Source organism: Serinus canaria, chromosome 20, assembly GCF_022539315.1.
Source record: "Serinus canaria isolate serCan28SL12 chromosome 20, serCan2020, whole genome shotgun sequence".
Lineage (NCBI taxonomy): Eukaryota > Metazoa > Chordata > Aves > Passeriformes > Fringillidae > Serinus > Serinus canaria.
Window position 1 is genome coordinate 8,725,027 of NC_066333.1, and position 20,010 is coordinate 8,745,036.

Below are 20,010 nucleotides of genomic sequence, written 5' to 3' on the forward strand. Positions count from 1 at the left end.
CTGTAATTCTCTGGCTGGAAACAGAAGCTGCAAGCCTCACTGACCTTGGCAGTTTAAGGCTGCTAGGATTCATGAATACACTTGGGAGGGGATAAGGGATTTGGGAATCCCTAAAACACCCCTCAGGTTCTTACTGGGCTTCCTGAGGACTCATTGCTGCCAGAAAGAAGCACAAGCACTGCTCTCCTCTGCCCCTGTGAGCTCTCTGCTGGCAGCACAGCTGCTTTAGCAACAATTGCAATTTTTTTTTTTTAACCCAGCTTTTATTTCAACAATTTTTGCACTAAAAAATCCCCCAAACCCAAACCCCAACTGCTATCTTTCAAGTGATTCGAGCAGCAAAAGGAGCAGATGCTGAATGAAATCACACGTGCAAGGAGTTTGTGTGTCCTGCGTTTGCAGTTTCCAGCGGGTTGCCATTATCCCTGAGCATTCTCCGTGTGAAAGATGAGGAGAGTGCAATCACCACGGCCTGTTTCAGTTGAATCAGCAAGGAGGAGTTTCAGAGCTGGCTCTCCACGAATAATCCCATTCTCCCAGGCAGCTGTCTTCTGCAAAATGAAAGTGCAGACATCTACAGTATTACCCTGCTCTTGTTTGCAGAGTCTGCTGTTATCACGTTAATGAAGGGAGCTGAGATAATCACCTTAAAGCATAAATAAATCTCGGATGCTGATTCACTTTCTCCTATTTGAGTCTCATTTACCAGGGTAATTCTTATTTTTTTCTGCTGCAGGCTTGTTGTGTCTGCCAAGACAGCTTCTTTTTTTTCACAATTCATCTCCAGAGAACTTGAATTAAGAGGCCTCTTGTCTTGTTGCAGTTATTCCTTCTCATTTTGCAGCCAATGAAGTCCTAGATCCAAGGCCAGGCCAGGCAATTTTATCAAATCTGCAGCATCAGCCAGTGCTGGGTGGGTCACTTACACATGAAAACAAACACACACCTTCAGAGGATAATTTCTCTCAGTCTTAGACAGGTGACAGGAGACACCTTTTCCCCAGGTCACTGAAGGAGCTCACACAGGTATGTAAAATTTAAATTTGTGGCCTAACACTCAGTTATGGGACAGGGATCCCACACAAAATGAATGGCATGTCAGATGTTGTGAAGTTTCACAATATTCCATGTTTCCTTCAAGCCCCTGGAATCAGGTGAATCTGCATCTCACTTATTTATCCCTCAGTAAATTCACATCTGGCATTCATGCTTGCAGGGAAAAAAAATAAATCTGATCATGTGACTAAATTTGCATGTTCATCAGCTCAAAATGAAGAATATCTACCAGTTCCCAGCACATTTTTTTTCCCCCTAAGTTCCCATGATTTTTTCCCAAGCCTGACTAATGATACCCGAACATCTGGTGGTGGCCAGGCTTCACTCAGGTTTGGCTCCTGTGTCTGTGCCAGCAGCTCACTGGCATCCCCCAGCTCCTGCATCCCTCCTGCATCCTGGGATGCCTTGAGAAGGCTGACCTAGAACAGAGACTAGATGGAATTAAAGAATAAAGTAGGGATTTATTAAAAGGATCTCCTCAATGCATCCACCTTGAGCAGCACAAGAGCCCAGCAAAGGCTGCACCCAAGATGGACCAAAATGGTCCCAAAATGCACGGCCAGACATGGGGTTTCTCACTTTTATAAGTTCTGCTCCATTTGCATATTGGAATTAATTTTCCAATTACAGCTTTAGGGTATGAAGTCACATCCTGCTTGTTATTTTCTCTTCAGTCCACGTTGTTTATGTTCTCAGGCCTGAGATTTGGATCATTTGTCCTTGGTCTCTAGCTAGAGAAGGAATTGTTTTGTCTCCCCACTCTGTGAAGAGAACTTACTATCCCTAATATGTAGCTCAGAAATACACAGTAAAGCAGCACAGCATCTGAAAAATATAAGAGCTAAAACCTGAGGCATCACCGGGATGCCCCAATCCCACAAGGTGCTGTCACAGCGCCATTGCAGGCCACCAGGCCTGGGACACCTGGGCCATGAGCTGGAGGAGCAGGTGTGGAGATGGAGCCTTGGTGGTGAGGTGGAGGAGCAGCTGTGGAGATGAAGCCTCGTGCTGGCAACAAGAACTTTGGGAAGGGCAGAGTCCAGGAATGAGGAAATGCATCCAGCCTGTGATGGGGAGATGGGCCCAGGAGCTCTGCGATGGGAAAAACGAGAGTCACAGCCTGGTACATTACACTGAGTGTGCATGGCAAGGTAGTGGGGTGGCTTTTGGGAGAAGCTGCTGGAAGTTTTCCCGGATCTGATGGAGCCAATTTCAGCCGGCTCCACGGCTCCATCCGCCCTACTCCCCTCACGGAACCAGCCGTGGTACAGTCCTGCCCCCCCCCCCCCCCCGCCGCTTGTGCGTGGTACGGCCCAGACTGCGCCCCCCACCGCCAGCAGTGGTGTGCTCCCTTCCCCCCCCCCCCCACCCGCGGTGGTGGTCCGCTCCGCGCACGCGCAGTGCCGCGAGCGGAGCTCAGCTGGGCAGTGTTTACACCGAGCGCGCCGGCCTGGGCTGTGCCGAGCGGAGCCGAACCGAACCGAACCGAACCGAACGGAGCCGAGGCGAACCGAAACGGGACGAACCGAAGGAAGCCGAGCCGAGCCGAACGGAGCCGAGCCATCCGTTGAGGTATTGCTTTTGTCTGAAATCCCGGAATAACCTCCCCTGTGCCAGTCCCGGTGCCGTGCCGGGGCAGGGACTGCCCTGGAGACCTGCGGGGGCGAGCGGGCCCGGTGCTGTGCCTCGAGCGTTGTTTGGAGCCCTCCCCGAGCGGTGCTGCTGTGCCGGGGCTGCAGCCGCCCGTTCCCGTGCTGTGCTCCGGGGCTGGGCGCTCGGCTCCCGTTCGGGTTTGTTTTCCTCAGAGGGGAGGAGGGCAACGAGGGGATGGTTCAATACGCAGAGCCACCTTTGGTGTCTCTGTTTTGCCACCTTTGATTGCTCTGTTTGCTATCTTTGATGTCTCTGTTTTGGCACCTTTGGTGTCTCTGTTTTGGGCAGCGGCCCGGGTTTCTGCCTGTGGACTTTGTCCCTGCTCAGATTTGGGGAAATCTCTGCTTTGCCTTAGAAGCGAGGAAAATGCACCTGGGGGTTGCTGCGGAGGGAGGGGTTCGTTTTGAAAAGTTTAATAAATATAAGCCCTAGTGGGTTCCCATTTCCCACCAAGTGAAGCGAAGGTGTGGAATCACATGAAGAGAGGAGTTTGAATGTAAGATTTTGAAGTTGTGCTTATAAAACGTGCAATTTACTGGAAGTAGGTTAATGTCTAGGGAAAGTGATGATTTCAGAAGTGACTGACACCTGTCTCATGGCGGATATTCCCTGCTCCCATTATGAAAATGTCTCTGCCAGCTGTGTTTGTTGTTGTTTTCCATGGAGTGGAACATGGAAGAGCACTTGTTGTCCATGGAGCTGAGCTGAAACCAGGTCAGACCAGTTGTCCCAGTGGGCTTGCGTACATCAGCAGGAATTTGTTTGGGATCCAAAGTGGAGCACTGTTAAAGGCACAAGTTCTTGCTTTAAATCTAAAAATGTAGATTTTTATTTATTTTTTTTTCATAGCAAAAAGAGTGGAATAATGAAGGAAGCCTAAGAACAAAAATATATAAAAGAAAGTCAAGGGACTCAAGATCTTTATTGAAGAAAGCATTTTAATGTAGAATGTTAAATAAAAGACTAAAGATACAGGCAGCCCTGTGTGGCAAATGCAGTAAGGTTTTGTGTATGTCAGAGGAGGGGGAAAAAATAATTGGTACGTTAACCCACCTGAACCTTCAAACTGATGTGTTCCCACTGTGAAGTAATAAAACAGAGTCATTTTTTGTAGAGAAAATGAAGGAGTAACTGTGGAAAGGGGAGGGGTGACGTTTTATTTCAAGTGTTTTTAATGGTCTTGAACTGGATTGATGTGTTTGAGACATGAATGGATTAAGAACTGGCTCGAGTTCCCTGCCTAAGTATATCCTGTTTTATGTGCCTCTACAGGTAATCAGAACAGTGTGTTATTTGAAAACTGTGAAATCTCCTTGGAGTCCTGTAGCTTTGCTTTGTTTCCTCAGAAAATGAAAGTTTATAATTTGCTCTGGCTGAATGTAACAAATAAACCCCAACAATTTCGCTGTAGGCAGATCTTCTGATCCCAGGAATGAACTCCAGAGCTGCTGCTTCGTGGTTATTACTGTGAGCAGGGAAAGGCATTGTAAACAAACAGCTTAAAATCATGTTGTGCTTTCTGGAAAGGGTTTTTTCCCTTGATATATGAGAAGGGGAGAAGAAGCCAGGTTAATTTTGAGTGGTTTTGTTCCCCTGTACGTTTTCCTTTAAAACCTGTAGGCTGCAGTGGGAATTCTCTGTGGAGCTGCTGTCTGTGTCATTAAGTGCTTTACTAATGGTGGTGGCTCAGGCTCTGGAGATGAGCTGTGTGAAAGTGCATTTGCTAAAGTGCATTTACCAAAGTAAGCAAGGCTGACAGGTCAGAGTGTTGTTGGGTTTTTTGAACCTCTGTGCAGTCGACATCCTGATGCACGTTCAAAAGAAATGCAATTTGAGATTTTTCTGGATTTTCTGCCTATTTCTTAGTCTTGTCAGGTGCTTTCAGAGATGAAAAGTTTGTGTGTGACAGGAGCTCTGACAGCTCAAACTTGCCCTGTTGTTTAGGCTTGCAGTGAAAAATGACCCCTAAGCGCAGGAGCTGGAATAATCCTTTCTATAAAAGGGTTCAGTGGAAAAGCTGATGTGCTGGTAAAACGGTGGGAGGGTTTGAAGACAGGCCTTGCACATTGAAATTGCCTATTGTGATTTTTTTTTTCCCCAGCGTTGTCAGGTACTGGATGCCAGATCTGCTGCATTTTGTTTAACACTGTTGGCATGGGGGACGGGAGTGCTGGGGTGAGGTTTTTCTGGAGCTTGGAGTAGGTAAAGATTTCTCTCAAAGTACTCCATGTACAGCAGCATAATTTAGTGTTGGAGTGCATGTTCTGTACCTCACCTTGCTTTGTTGTTATTTCCCTTTCAGTGTTTATAGGAGGCTGCTGAAGATGGGAGGTGCAGTGAGTGCAGGGGAAGACAACGATGAATTAATTGATAACCTGAAGGAGGCCCAGTACATCAGGACAGAGCTGGTGGAACAGGCATTCCGAGCCATTGATAGGGCAGATTACTACCTGGAGGAGTTCAAAGACAATGCCTACAAGGACTTAGCATGGAAGCATGGAAATATTCATCTCTCAGCACCGTGCATTTACTCAGAGGTGATGGAAGCTTTGGACCTGCAACCAGGGCTGTCATTTCTGAACCTTGGCAGTGGCACTGGTTATCTGAGTTCCATGGTTGGACTCATCCTGGGTAAATACTTCTTCAGTCATGTTAACTGGTTGTCTTAGAGCTTTAAAAGCAAGTTTTGAAATCGGGGATGAGGTATTCCTCCACTAATGGAGCTAAAAAGGTAGCTGGGAAAGTAAAGAATGCATTAATCCAGCTCGGCAATTTATCGGGATTCTCACAGCCTTCTCTGGAACTGGATGGGATCCAGATTTCTGTGGCAGATCAGAACAGGCAGCAATGTAGTTCCAAAGGTGACTGTAGTGGATTCATGCAGGTCTGGACACAAACCTGGGTTTGTTTCCTCTTAAGCAAGACCCCAGGTCAGGATCAGGAATGCAGAGTTGAACCTGAGACTGAGCAAGTCTACAAAAAGCTGTGAGTGCTCTGTGCCTGGTTTGTGTACACAGCCCTGTCTGAGACATGTTTGAGATCCACTTTTGACTCTTAACTCCCCAACACACAGATGGGAATATTCTCTGGAAAACACTTTAATGCAGCAGAACTGATTTTGTGACCACATCTCCAGTGGCACAAAGCAAATTATCCAAGTGGAATTGGACAATTTAAATTCCCCCTGCAGTGTTTCAGTAAGATTTGTGCTGCCAGGATAGACAGCAAGTGGCTACAGGGTAAAATTTCGGGGAGTGTCCAGAATGTTGGGATGTTTATTCTCAGGGTAAAGTCTCATTTCCCATTTGTGATTTTTCTCTTAGGTTTGTTGACATTACTTAGAATACCAATTTGTAACTCCAGGGCTTTAATTTTCTTTTTGCAAAAGTTACCCTGTCAGTTCTGAATAAAAGCATGAGTGCTGAGCAACTTTTGTATTTTCCAGTTTGTTTTTGCTGTTAATTGAGGTACAGTGTGTAATGATTGGTTCCTGGTTAATTGCAGAGATTTTTAGGAAGGGGGTGCAAAAATAACATGGATGTGCTAAAACATGCAGGCCATTGGGATTTTATTCCAGGTAGTCATTTTCACAGCAATGGCATCAGTGTCTCCCTCCTATAGAGAAGTTTCCTTCACAGTTAAGAGCAAATGATTCAGAATCAGCTGTGCACAAGAGGCTCAATTTCTGCCAGAAATTGCGGGTATAGGGTTGCAAATCCCATTGTAGCAGTGAGAGAGCTGACCCCACACAAACACCAACTCTGACACTCATGGAACAATCTGCTGGAGGAAGGAACCCAAAGTGTGTTAATCCTGCTGGATTTTGTATTGTTGCTGTTGCCATCCCCTGATGTTCTGCCCTTGCAGGTCCTTTTGGGGTTAACCACGGTGTGGAGCTTCACTCTGACGTGATTGAGTACGCCAAGCAGAAATTGGACTTTTTCATTAAAACAAGCGACAGCTTTGACAAGTAAGAATTTAAAATGCCTGTTGGGATTAATTTTGTGCTTTTGGCTTTACTCAGGGCAGTTCTTGCTCCCATGTGGCCCCTCTGGATTCAGGGTAATCTGAGGATTCAGGCTCCTTAGGCTTGCTGAGCTGCAATGTGTGACCTTCGAAGGCTGAGTGTGTCGGGGGGAGTTTCAGAAATGTTTGCAGAGTTTTTAATAGCAGTGCTGATGTTGCAGGGCTTAGAGGGAGCTGAGGAAGTTTGTTTATTTTTAAATGCACTTGAAGTAACACCTTAAAACTTGCAAGTAGCAATACTTAGTTGTGCCTGTGATCTGAGAGCCTGCATAGTGATGAAATTATGAACTGGTTTTTGTAGTGGCCTAATATGTTTTATCTGAGAAGAAGGAAAAATGGCATTTTAAAATATGAAGGTAGTTTTATGATGATTAAGTTGGTACTAAAACTGCCTAGGATTTGATTTATGTTCTTCCTTAGACCCTCCATTCTGCTGCTGTCACAAGTAATAACTTCCCAGCTAGATAACCATTGCCAATAGTAACCTCAGCAATAAAAGTTGTGGCTGTCACATTTTTGGATCTGTTTCACAGTTTGTTCAAACAGGGAAGCAATGCATCTGTGAATACCTATATCCTCCTCTCCTGGGAGGAAGAAAATGAAAATCATGGCATGCAGGGTTTTAGGCTACTCAGCCTTTTGCTGTTCCTGCAGCCCTCGGAAGCTGCTGAGGAGGGGGTTGTATTTTCTGCATGTTGGCAGAAGACTGAAAGTTTCTGGGGCTCAACAGAAAGCCCCAGAAACTTTTTTCAGTCATGTTGCTGTTGTTTGAGGAGTTTTTTTAAGGAAGACTTTCTTCTCTGTCCAGACAAATATAGCAATGGAGCAAAAGCAAGCTGAATTCAGAAATTACCATGCCTGGAAAATTGGCTTTGCTGAGAGATGTCTGCTGGGTTGTGCTCCTGGAACAGTATGTGCAGGAACTGTTCTCTGGCTGCTCTGAATGTCCAGCCCTCTTTGCAAACCCAGAAAGCTCCAGGAAGCATTAGGAATAAATAGGTGCTGTGTTGAGCTGCCACTCAAGATACCAGTAAAATAATGGATGTGTTGAACAACTTCTACCAAAATCAGCCTTTAAACATAGGGCTTAAAACTTAGGCAGTTTTGGAGCTTGTAAGAAAACCAGAGGCATCAGAGAATCACTCATTTTTCTTTTAAACCAAGTCAGAAATACTGCAGGGAAAAAGTCTTTTATGGAGGGTGAAAACACAATTCTTTTGAAGCTGATGGGAAAACTGTCATTGGCTTCAGCACAGCTTACTTCTGTATCATCAGGTGGTAATTCCCCACGTCTGAAAACCAGTTAAAAGCTTTTGAAAATGCAAAAATAAACACAGGTGCAGTCCTTAAAAGACTTTGACATTTGGAAGCACAGGTCTAGTATTTGTATTTGCATTTTATAACTGAGTCAGCATCAGGTGACTAAAAATAGCTTGTTCTGAAGAGTTACCTGCAGCTCAAATATGAAATTATGCATCCTTATCCTTTGGAGATTTTAATCCATGAATTCTGACCTCATTTTTCTGTTGTTTTGAGACTTCTAGCTGTGGTCTGTTACAATAATGTCTAGAATAGATGGGCTTTGGAGGAGAACCCTGCATGCCATGTGGGGTTTTTTCCAGTTTTTTCTATAGTTCAGTTTTTCCAGAATTGTAAAAATAATTTATTTTGATAAATCATTTTATTCTTGTCTAATACAAGTCTTTTTCACTTTCAGGTTTGAATTTTGTGAGCCATCCTTTGTCATTGGCAATTGTTTAGAGATTTCTCCAGACTGCACTCAGTATGACCGTGTTTACTGTGGTGCTGGAGTCCAGAAGGAGCACGAGGACTACATGAAGAGCCTGTTGAAAGTTGGGGGAATCCTTGTCATGCCTCTAGAAGAGAAGGTTGAGTGTCTTTTTACTCATATTTCAGTTATTCTTAATTCTGATCTTGGTTTAGTCAGTAGCTGTTCCTTTATCTTGCCCTTGTAGCAGGCTGAAGAAAGAATTAAGTGCATTGGTTTTCACCAGTGCACTTAAAATTGATCTCTGCACATTCCTAATATTTAAAAAAAATTGCAGTTTTGTGGTCTTGCATATATTACAATCTTTTGTTAATTGCAATTTTACTTCCACACTGCAGAAAATGTGAGCAAAGCTTTGTTTAATTATATAATTTAGTGTTGTGCTTAATGGCAAAACTCAACTTTTTTCTCCCTGACTGGCTCTTGAAAGGGTGTGCAGGATGTCTCTATTTAGAAGTGTCAGTGGATTCTGTTAGTAAAATGTGGGTCAAGGGCCTGACCTTTTACCACTGTCAGGGAACATGAGAGGAGCAGGGTGCAGGGTTTCTTCCCAGTAAAAGGCAGTGGGCTAGGGTAGGAGATTTGATCTGTGACCTTTACAGGAGCGAGTGCTTGTGGTGACTCAGGAGTTTTCCCAGAGGTCAGACACAGCTGCTCTGGTCCAGCCTGGAGGAAGATCTGGGCAAGCAGAGTGACCCAAATTACCAGTGCCCATGCTCTCTTGGAATAGATGAAGTTACTTGGGGCTAGTCCTGCAAGGAGTTCCCAATTTCTTTTCAAAAAACCAGTGTTGTTTCTCATCCCCTTTTACTGTTGCAGCTTCCAGTACTTCAACTTGTCCAGGCAGAAAAGTAATTTGTTCATTTTTTTTGTTCAAAAATCTCACTGTAGTTCCCACAATGGACAATAATCTCCTTGTTTTGCTTCAGTTGACTAAGATCACTCGGACTGGTCCTTCTGCCTGGGAGACCAAGAAGATTCTTGCTGTTTCCTTTGCTCCTTTGATTCAGCCAAACCACACAGATTCAGGAAAATCAAGGCTCGTTCACTTGCGTGAGTACAGATATTCCTGAGCTTGGGGGAGTTCCTTCTGCTTGGCTCTGAGCTGTGAGATCCCTGGGAATCCTTTCCAAGAAAATTACTCCAAGTCATTCCTGTTTTTTGAACAGCTGTCTATCTTGTGCAAGCATTGGAGTTGAGTGAAGTAAATTCTAAGTCACAGATTCACAGAATGGCCTGGGTTGGAAGGGAGCTTAAAGATCATCTAATTCCAATATCCCTGCTGTGGGCAGAGACACTTTCCACTGGGCCATCATTCTGAACACAAATTATTTCCTGTGAAGTTGTACCTGAACTTTGCAGGGTGTTTTGTCCTTGTTTCTGCCCATTCTGTTCCAGTCCTGAATGATTGAATCCTGTCATGGTTCTCAGGCACTGTGCCACAAGGAGAAGGAAATAAACAAGCACTACCTGTGAACAAATGTTATATTTACTCAAAGACCCTCACCCTCAGCAGTCCAGAATTATCCTGAACCTGGAATGCTTGAGGGATACAAGTTGTGCAGTTCTTGGTTAGCTGTTTGAAATAGAGGTTGTATCAGTGGCCCCAATCTTTAGATTAAGACTTCAGTGTCAAGAGGCCTCTTAAGAACACATGAAGACAGAGGTGCTTTCATAAAGAGATTAGTCAGGCTTTGGTCTTAACCTGGAAAGGTGTCTGCATGAGAGGATCTCAGGAAACAGTCTACAGCATGCTAGGAAGTCCAATAAAAGTGCCTGTTTCAGCATGTTCGCACTTTGTAGTAAGACCTGCCCATGAATTATATGTAGTTATTTTCTCATTTTTTCGTTCAGGTTCCAGGCTCACTTGTTGGCAGAGGACAGGGACTTTTTGTGTCAGTTTTAATTCATTTTAGTTCATAGATCTGTGTGCATCTATACATTTTTTAAATTTTTTGCTGCATTTCTAAGCTGGCAGCAAAAAAATGCAGAAGACAGAATAGTCTTCCAAGCCATTAATGTGGGAGGCATTTTAATACAGTAACTTACTGTGATGTTGCTATAATTACTTCTACAAAATGGTTTCCAGCCTGTCTTCACTCACTAAGTCTGAAGCAGTTTCTGAAGAGCATAAATAGTACTTGTGTTTTATAAGTGCAGAACTTGGCAGAGCTGAAGGAACTGAACAATAGAAAAATCATTTTATGGAAGAATTAAACAGACTTCAGGTTTAGTTATCTACCAGAGGAAAATACCTGATTCTAAGCCATGAAACGATCACAGCTCCCACCACTAAGAATGCATTCAAACAATATTTAAGATGTGCATCTTAGAATAATTGAGAACTCGAAATCAAGGCAGGAAATATTTTAATGAGAGAAACGCACAATTAAATTTCGATCAGAAAGTTGCAACACAGTTTATCCGAGTTGACAGGAGCTGAATAGAGCTGTTTGTGTAATCCCAGCAGGGAATTCAAATGGCCTGATTTAATCTGAGCAAACAGAACTTTCCTAGGAGTACCTCTGGGGGAAGTTTCTCCCTCTGCGCTCACAGGTTTTGTTCGCTTGCAGCGCCTGTGGCCGTTCGCAGCCTGCAGGACCTGGCTCGCATCGCCATCCGAGGCACCATCAAGAAGATCATCCACCAGGAGGCCCTGGGCAGGGCTGGGGATGGCCTCAAGAGCCCACCCAGGTTCAAGAGGAGGCGGCTGCGGCGCCGGCGCATGGAGACCATCGTGTTCCTGGACAAGGAGGTGTTCGCCAGCCGCATCTCCAGCCCCTCCGACGACAACAACAACTGTGAGGACATGGAGGAGGAGAGGCTGGAGGAGGAGGAGGAATCCAAACCCTCTGAACTAAAGTCAGACCCTCCTGTAAACTTTTTGAGAGAAAAGGTCTTGAGCCTGCCGTTGCCCGATCCCTTGAAGTATTACTTGCTTTATTACAGGGAAAAGTAGTTTTTCTTCTTTTAGGAAGTGGGAAGTAGGCAGAGAATAAAGTATTCCTTAGGGCTTGACAAATGTGTCCCACTTGCTTGCCTGCCATTGTGACACCCGAGGCAGTAGGCTGGCTGGGGAATGTGGCTGCTGTAAACTTTGACATTATAGCTTTTTTGAGTTCTTTCTTTCTTCTCAGTTGTGTGCTATAGTTTTACTCTACAGCAGGGATTCCTTAGGAAGCAAGTTGGTGAAATGCTCAGCTGCTTATGGAAAGGAGGATTTAATTCCCTCAAAACTAACTGCAGGAGATATTGCTAAAAATCTCATGGCTGCTCTACCGAATATCAGTTGGGAAAAACTCCTGAGCAGCTCCCCAAAGACCTTTCCTGTCTGTGCTCTCTCCCACTAAACCTGTCATGTATTTGCCATGGTGTGTGTTTAATGGAGGATGAAGATAATTAGGTAAAACCTGACCTGGCAGATCATGTTTCTTCCAGTAATCTGAAAAGCACAACCTTTACAGAAAGGAAAGAATTTTTGGCATTACCCTTGTGGCATCCAGGTTTTGAATGAGAAGGAAAGCATCAGCTCCCCTTTGGTTGGTCTGCTTTGCTTATAAATTATATATAATTTTTCAGTAAAAAGTGTTTTACAAAATACTGTTTTTTAAATGGAAAACCCCTGTTCTAGAGAACAAGTTGTTAGGTTTTTGTGGTTCTTTCAAAGAGATGGAGGCAAGTGAGGAATTGCAAAGCTGTTTAACTTTGACAGGATGCAAGGTAGGGTTGGGACTTCTGTCTCTGAAAATGTTTACAGAGTAATTCTGAGTGGGGAAAAGGGTAGAGAAGAGCTGCAAAGCAGTGAGTTTGTGCAAGCTGAAAGCAGTATCTGTGGGTTTTGCTGTCATGTGAGATAACTCAGATCATCTGGGCTGAGCAGAGTGAGGTGCAGAGCACCAGCCTGAGGAATAAATCAGCCAAACAGAGTTTTGTGGAGGGTCTGCAGAACCTGAGAGCAGCCTAGAGAGCCAAACTGATGCAGTTCTCAGGTGTTCTGTGTGTGTGCCCCTGCTGTGCAAGGTGGCCAGAATGCAACTTGTTCACAAGTGTTCCACAGTGGAGTGGAGCTGCTCAGCTGGGTAGGAGATTTTATTCCTGCAGCAATGAAGTAAAAATTTTAACAGGTTCATATGGAAAGACTCATCACTCTGCAGTTCTGTGGATGTGAGCTGTAATTTTTATTCCCAAAACTCTCTGTCATGGTGATGGAAGGGGATGCCATGGAATCATAGGATCACAGAATGGTTTGGGTTGGAAGAGACCTTAAATATAGTCTTATTCCAGCCCCTGCCATGTCCAGGGGCACCTTCCACTAGGCCAGGTTGCTGCCAGCCCCACCCAACCTGGCCTTGGGCAGTTCCAGGAATGGGGAGTCCACAATGTCTGTGGATGATAAAATGGATGATAAAATACTGTTTAGAAGAGGTTTAGAAGAGGTTTACTTGGTTCAGCCTGTTTGGGAAATGTACCTGAACTGGTAAAGGCTGGAAAGAAAGCTTGGAGTCTGTGTGAAACAGTCCTAAAGCTGGGGGGCATGAAAAGCTCTCTCTCAGTAGGTAATGAAGCTGTGTTAAGGCATTGGCCCATCAGAAGCACTTAAGTTGGTATCACTTTGATATCTTTTGGGTTTTTTATGTCTGCTGTCTCCTCATTTTCTGAGGAGGAATGAATGAAGACTGTATTGCCAAATGGTCCTGAGTTGCAGAACTTGCTTCATGAAAAATAGTTTCAAAGTTCTGTGTGGCTTTGAAAAATGAATGAGTTACATATATTTGTAAGCCTGAAATGGAGAACTTTCCTTGGGAATATTGTCTGATAATCCTGTATCATGTGGCTGCTGGCATGTAACACAGTCATGGGCTGGGTTTTGCCTCTGGTTTCTTGTCTCCACTTCTGGTCTCAATGGTACCCCAAGTTATCTTGCTCCCTTGGATTTTGATTTCTTTGTTTGCAGTGGGGCAGTTCTGTGGTCACTGAGCTGATGTTTCCTGTAAAGGTGCACGTCACCATCGTTGAATTCTGGCAACTCCCATGAATTTCTTTCTACAAATGCAAATCCTGAATATGGTGGTAAATAGAGGGTTAATAGAATCTGTGTGCAGTTATTCTCAGTGCTTCCCTACAGGCTGTGGCCTCTTATTTGTTGGAAAAGTCTGTTTCATGGGTGTCATGCCAGGTATGTGCCTTTCTGGATTGTGGCACAATTTCCATGCCCCTCCATAGTCCTGGGTGCCTGCTTTTGGCTACCAGGTCATCCTTCAGTTTAATCATAACACTTTTAAAGAAATCCCTTTAAAAATTACATTAAACTTCAGGTTCCTGTTAGTAAGCCTTGCAGAGCTTCTGTTAAAGCTGACCAGTTGAGGGAGGATTATCTTTCATTTATCCCTAGTTTGGTTTTTATTCCCATCCCAGCCCCAGTTGTAAAAGGTATTTATCAGATTTTTTCACCAGATTTGCCTTTTTTATTACATTTGCTAGATTTTTGTAGCTTTCTATAAGATGCATAAATACTGCTATTTTTTCCTGGATAAGGTTGAACAAATAAATATATATATCTATATATATACAGGAAGTGTGTGTTCTAGGTTGTCAAATTGTCCTCTTGTCCAAAAAATCCCCACAGATCTAAACAGATAGTAGAAATTCTATGTATTATATAACTGTGAAATAGTATTGCTTATAGCCTGTAAATAAAGGGGAATTGTAAATACATTTTCCCTGTGCACAAGCACTTGCACTGTAGTTTTGTAGGCATTTCTAGCAGAGGGATGGAGGCAGAGCTGGGTTTGTGTGGATCTGTGAGCTGTCCAGGAATTGTACCTGCTTTGTTTCCTTTTGTGTTCTCAGTAGTCGTCACTTTTTTTTTTTGTATGTGGCTCCTTTTAGGTTTTGATCCTGCAGCAAATTTGCAAAGAGAACTGAATTTCAAGCTGCTTTAGTCATGAGTGTGTAAGCTGAAAATCTGTATAGAAACTAGAGTTCAGTTGGCCTGAGGCATGCAGAAGTGTTATGCAATTTAAACTTTATTAATAAGTGTTTCTGTATCAATAAATTCAGTAAAAACTTTTTAGCCTTCTTAACATGGCTTTGCATTATATTGTGATTAGAATACTTTGTAGGTGAGTGCCTATTTCTGTATTGGAGGTCAAGACACAAAAACAGCAGAAAAAATGCTTAACAATAACAATGCAGGTGCATTGTTAACAATGCAGGTGCATTGTTTTAGATGAACTCAAAATGCATTCTCTCAAACGTGCCCAGAAGATGAGTTCCAAACCTTGAGGTAATGCAGCTGTGCAGGACAAATTTTGGGATCAGCACACACAGCACTGATGTAGATTTAATGTGTCAGAGTGGGTAAAGAGTGGACTTAGTTCCCTGGCTGTTTGACCTGTAAGCAGATACCAAAAGGTGATTTCATCCATTTCTGTACTTCAAGGAGTTGCCTAAGCCAAAGGAGTCAGGAGTTTGTTCTGTGCATTCTGAACTACAGCTCCCCTCTTGTCCCCTGGGCTCTGAGTGTTTAATTAACGTCGATTTTTAAGAGCGGGTGTTCAAGGCCTTCATTTCTCCAGTATTGAGAACAATATTTTGGTTTCAGCTGTGCTAGGAATCTGATCATAATAGCAAATACAGCTGCTGCTAATTAAATGAATCTGTTAACCTTTATTCCATATGATAATTGCCTGTCTGTGTGTTTCTTCCTGTCATCTGTGTGTATGATAAATGTCCTTTTCCTAGCTATAACCGGAGATTAGTTCAACGTTAATATTTTCCTTCACGTGATGCGTGCTGAAAGAAAATCCTTTTCTGCTTTTCAAAGCCATGGATGTGTCATACAAATGGTATTGAGGAAATTAAATGTGTCAGATGATGTTTATGTTCACTTCATTGTAAAACACAGAACATCACAGTTCCCTGGGGTGTAGAGAGGGGACAGGTCCCCTGAGGGAAATCTTTCTGCTGAAGAAATAGAGACAGAAGGGAGAGTTAAAAATAAAAATTACAAAGGATGAAGGGGAAAAAAGCCCACCTGAGGGAACACCCCTGACTTTCTTGATTTCTACAGGTGTGAAAAGCCCATGTAGCAGAGGCTGGAAATGCTGGAGCATGGGATCCAAGTGTTGACATCGTTCCTGCTGTTCAGGAGACAAGTTTTGGTTCTTGCTTAGAGATGCTCACTCCTTTTTAAGGAATTTGTCGCATTGATGGAAAACAAGACAAATTATTATGTGATTAAGGGGCCTGGGGTTGCTGGTGTTCCTTAACCCTCACCAACATACACTTTATCACGAGGGAAGATGAGCAAGGCAGGAGATAAGTAAAGATCTGCTGCTCAGATGTGTGGGTTGCAGAACTTGCCTTGCACTGAAACGATTCCCCACTTTCTGTTAACTCTGCTGGCTTGGCTCAAGATCCCATTCCTACAAAGCAGTGGGCAAATGCCCTTCAATCTACCCCCAAAGCTGCTCTCCCACAGCACAGCCAGACTTTGAAATGCAATTCCACAGACAGGACTCATCCCACAGAAATGGGACTGAGCCCTGGCCCAGCTCTCCTCTTTGCAATACAAATAAAAAGGGATTTTTTGTTGTTGTTGTTGTTGCAGAGGGTTAGTTTAGAACTCAGAGTTTATGCACCACAGAGGCAGAAAGCAAAAGCCTTGTATTTGCAAAGTGGCCAGATGTGCTAGGGGAAAGGATGGCTCCAAAATAACTGACATGTGGTTTGGAGAGAGCGTTTTTGTTTCTCTTCCCAGCTTTGCAGAACAGCTCCTACCAGCTGTGCTACCCTGTCCTAGCAGAGTCCAGTGGGCTTTGGAAGGAGATAATGTGGGGAGCAGTGAGGCTGGAAGGAGAACATCAGAGAACTTCAGTCATGAGGATTTTCACATAACGCGTGGTGCCTGATGCACATGGAGGATGTGCTTTTAAAGCACTCAATGCCCCCAGAATTAAAAGCTGTTCCATTCACCAGAGCAGTTTGTTTTCAGCTGCCAGTTGTTGTATGAAGGCTGAAAATGATAATTTGGCTTTTTATAACCTGGGTTTTATTTGTGAGCAGGGTTGGCCTGGGTTGGGTTGGGTTGGGTTGGGTGGCCGCTAGAGGACACTCTGCCCAAAACCATGAGTTCAGTGAACTTGCTTAGATTTCCGAGTGGTGGCAGGACAAACAAACAGCCCGAGGGCTAAGTGAAGAAAGCCCGCAGGATAATTCTTTTTTATAGCTGGGCAAACCAAAACATGTTTTACCTTCCATGGCATGAAATTTTAGGTGAAACCCCAAACCCAGGGCTCTCCCCAAATGCTCATCTGACGGAGAATCTGACTGGGAGGTTTAAATGTCACTCTTGTCTTCTTTGCCACATTAATTATTTTGTAGTGTACAGTACAAAGCAGATGTGCAGGTTGATGGGAAGCTTTCATTTGACCTGCAGTTTATGTGGGATGGTGCTGTGTTCGAAATTCTTCAATAAAAATCCTAATGTATGTCAATACCTCCCTTGTGCTCAACCCATATATTTAGGATATTGTGTAGTAATAGCTTGAAACCTAAAGATTAGCTGTTTTTACTGTAGCGTCTTCATAAAGGTGATTAATTTAACTGGAAACAACTCTTGCCTTTTGCATGTCAATTTTATCTTCCAGTGGGGAGAAACCAATGGAGGACTGCATTCCCTACAGTTCAAACTCAGCTGATTTCATATATTTAATCCCTCTTCACCCCTCAGTTGCCTTGAATTTCTCAAAAACATCTTTCCAAATGACATCCTTTTTAAAAGAAATTATACTTGGTCAAAGACCTTTGAAATGAATCAGCTTTTACTCTGCCTGAGAGTCTTTACAGATGCCAGGATGGGGTTTTGTCTTTATTTGCAGGTTATTTATCTCTGTTAGTGATCTCCCTTTTAAAATGCCTTATCTGTTACATCCCATGCCCACTCAATGGTTGGAGGCATATTTTTGCTTGATCTTGTAACTACATGTAACAGGAGACAGCCTCTATCCTGAAAGTCTTACAGCACCATGCATTTGACAGGCTGTTAGATAAGACTCTATTTTGCAGACTGTGCTAGGGAAAAAAAAAAAAATTGACATAAAAAACCTTGGCCCTGGATCTTTTGCATCCCAGCTCAGCCCTGGACCACGAGGTTATTTTTTGGTTGCTGTCCATGGAGGTGCACTGTGCTTTCAGACAGGTGCCTGAGGAGAAGGTGAGGAGTTAACTTGCTGTTTAAAAGAAGCAACAAGGCAAAAACAGATCCAAAGGAAGAGTTTGTATTTCAGCGCCACAATCAGAGAGGGGTGGGGACAGTGCGATCTCCGGTGATGTGCAGAATGGCAGAGAGGGTGGGCGGTTGGACTGTCTAACTGCCTTAATTTAATTGCAAACACATGCTGATGAGTCCCCTCCTCCTGGACCTCAGGGCTGGGAAACTTTTTTTGTCAGCTCCCTGCAGCTCAGAATTGAGGCAAATACGCTCCAGCAAACACCATGCTGATCAAACCTTCAGTTCTTGGAGGCTTTTTGTGTTTTCTCCTGCTGCCTGGTTTCTCCTGCTCCTGCCCCAGCCGCTGCCTGTGCTTCAGGACTACAGTGAGATGCATGCATCTGATGTTGGAAACCATCCCCGAGGTCCCGCCCCAGACAAACATTCTGTGAGTAACCACTTCATTTTCCTCCCTTTCTTACCTGCATGGTCTTTAGAAGAAAAAAAAAAAAAGTCCAGGCCAAAGGCGTACTTTTTGTCTTCTTTTCCCCCCTGCAGAATTATCAGCCTCAAGAACTGTTTCGTCCTTTTAAAACACAAAACAGAAACTGCTGCTTCTGGCATCAGTTATTTGCTAATGGGACAATCAAGGGAATTGAAAAATTTAATGAGAGAAATTCCAAGCAAGCGCTGGAAGACAGTTTTGGAGAATCAAAGGTCACAAATGTTAAACTGAGTTTATGGAAAAGGAACACAGTTTGCATTTTAGAAGGCTTTGTGTATGGGTGTAGGGGAGAGAGGAAATAGAGCAGCTCAGGCTTTTGTCTCCAGTGACACGAACACTTCCCTTATATATACAACACCATTTCAGTACTGAATTTCTAAGTACTGGTTTTCCACTTTCTACTTGAACTGTTCAAATCAAAGCCAAGGCTTATTTGGAAAGTAACAGCTGTGGTAACTCACAGATTACTTGAGAAATAAGATGAGGGAGCTGATGGCTGAATCCATTCAAACAGGGAAGGCAGAGGAAAAGGACATTGAATTCTTGGAGGCTTCTAAAGAGCTCTTACTGATAGGTGCAGAAGAGCACTTCCCTGTGTCTCTAAACTAATCCTAAATTTAAAGGTGGCTTTAAGATGCAGTGACACGTGACAAAATCCTTCCCTTCGTGCTACTCTTATCTGATCCCTTGTCTTGGATGACATTTTTTTTTGTAAGTAGTAGGAAAGACTTGTCAAAAATGAATCTTCATGCTCATCCTCCTTAAACTGCTGCCTGCTGCAAAACTTTTCCAGCATGAGTTTGATCAGTTTTTTGCTTGTAACAAGCTCACTTTTATCTCAGCTGGCACATCCATGCCAGAATTTCTCCCATGAACATCTCACTGATATTGCTAATGTACTTTCTCTGCTGGCAGCCAGAGGAGCCTGCTGTGGGCAAGATGCTGGCATTGGGCTGCTGCCATCCAGGTCTGCTGTGCTGGGTGCAGACCACAGAGGTTCTTGCATTGGTGGCCCACAGGATGAGCTCCACACTTGCTACAGCTGCCAAAGCTTTCTCACTGCCTGGGCTGGTGCTGGAAAGATTATTTACAGTGTGACCCTGCTCAGTACTTGCTCACTGGGCAGTGTTTATGTGCTCTTACAGTGACTTGTAGCATCTGACTCTTCACACTCTTACCAACCTTTTTCTCCCCCTTATTCCCCTGCATCTTGAAATATTAAAATATTTAAAGTACCCTGACAATGATTTTAGCAAAGTAACTTGTTCCTCCTAGTTTAAACCTAGATTTTATTGAGGGAAAGGTTTGTTCCATTGGCTGAACTGAGGTATTTCTGAGATTACTGAAGCTTAATTCCTGTTCTCTGTTTGCAATGAGGCAACGTTTGCTGTCACACTGGAGCCTGAGTGAGTTTCTGCTAGAGATCTGTGGAGTGCAGAGGGAGGGAAGTTTATTGTGTCATCAACTCTATCCCAGTTCTGGAATGGTGTGCTCCTTCTGGCAGCAGCACACTTCATTCTCTGCACCACCTTGAATGGGAAACTGGCTTTTAAAACATTAAAGAAATAGTATGGGTGTGAGATATAAAAATTGCAATATTGCAAAGGAAGATGACTCTTCATGAACCAGTATTTTTTAAGGTGATTTATCCATTTTATCCCCTTTTACTACTCTCTGTATCATTATAAGCAAACCACATATTGGTGATCATAGACATAAAGAGAGATGAGCCTGGTGAGTGCTCTCTGTTGGCAGATCATGGGCCTT

The 20,010-nt window shown here is 43.7% G+C and overlaps 2 protein-coding genes across 2 annotated transcripts in view; both read left to right on the forward strand.

The window, feature by feature from the left end:
• Positions 1-2,433: 2,433 nt before the first annotated feature.
• Positions 2,434-15,401, forward strand: PCMTD2 (protein-L-isoaspartate (D-aspartate) O-methyltransferase domain containing 2). Its single transcript, XM_009093098.4, has 6 exons — positions 2,434-2,628; positions 5,012-5,340; positions 6,577-6,679; positions 8,453-8,624; positions 9,454-9,577; positions 11,098-15,401. Exons 2-6 carry the CDS (start codon positions 5,034-5,036, stop codon positions 11,481-11,483), a joined length of 1,092 nt encoding a protein of 363 aa, XP_009091346.2. The 5' UTR covers positions 2,434-2,628; positions 5,012-5,033; the 3' UTR covers positions 11,484-15,401.
• Positions 15,402-17,930: 2,529 nt separating this feature from the next.
• Positions 17,931-20,010, forward strand: part of LOC103818710 (peroxidasin homolog) — a 42,082-nt gene continuing 40,002 nt past the window's right edge. Inside the window, exon 1 of the mRNA XM_009093100.4 lies at positions 17,931-18,186. Within this exon, the coding sequence (XP_009091348.3) occupies positions 18,023-18,186 (164 nt within the window). The 5' untranslated portion in view covers positions 17,931-18,022. The remainder of the gene's footprint in view (positions 18,187-20,010) is intronic.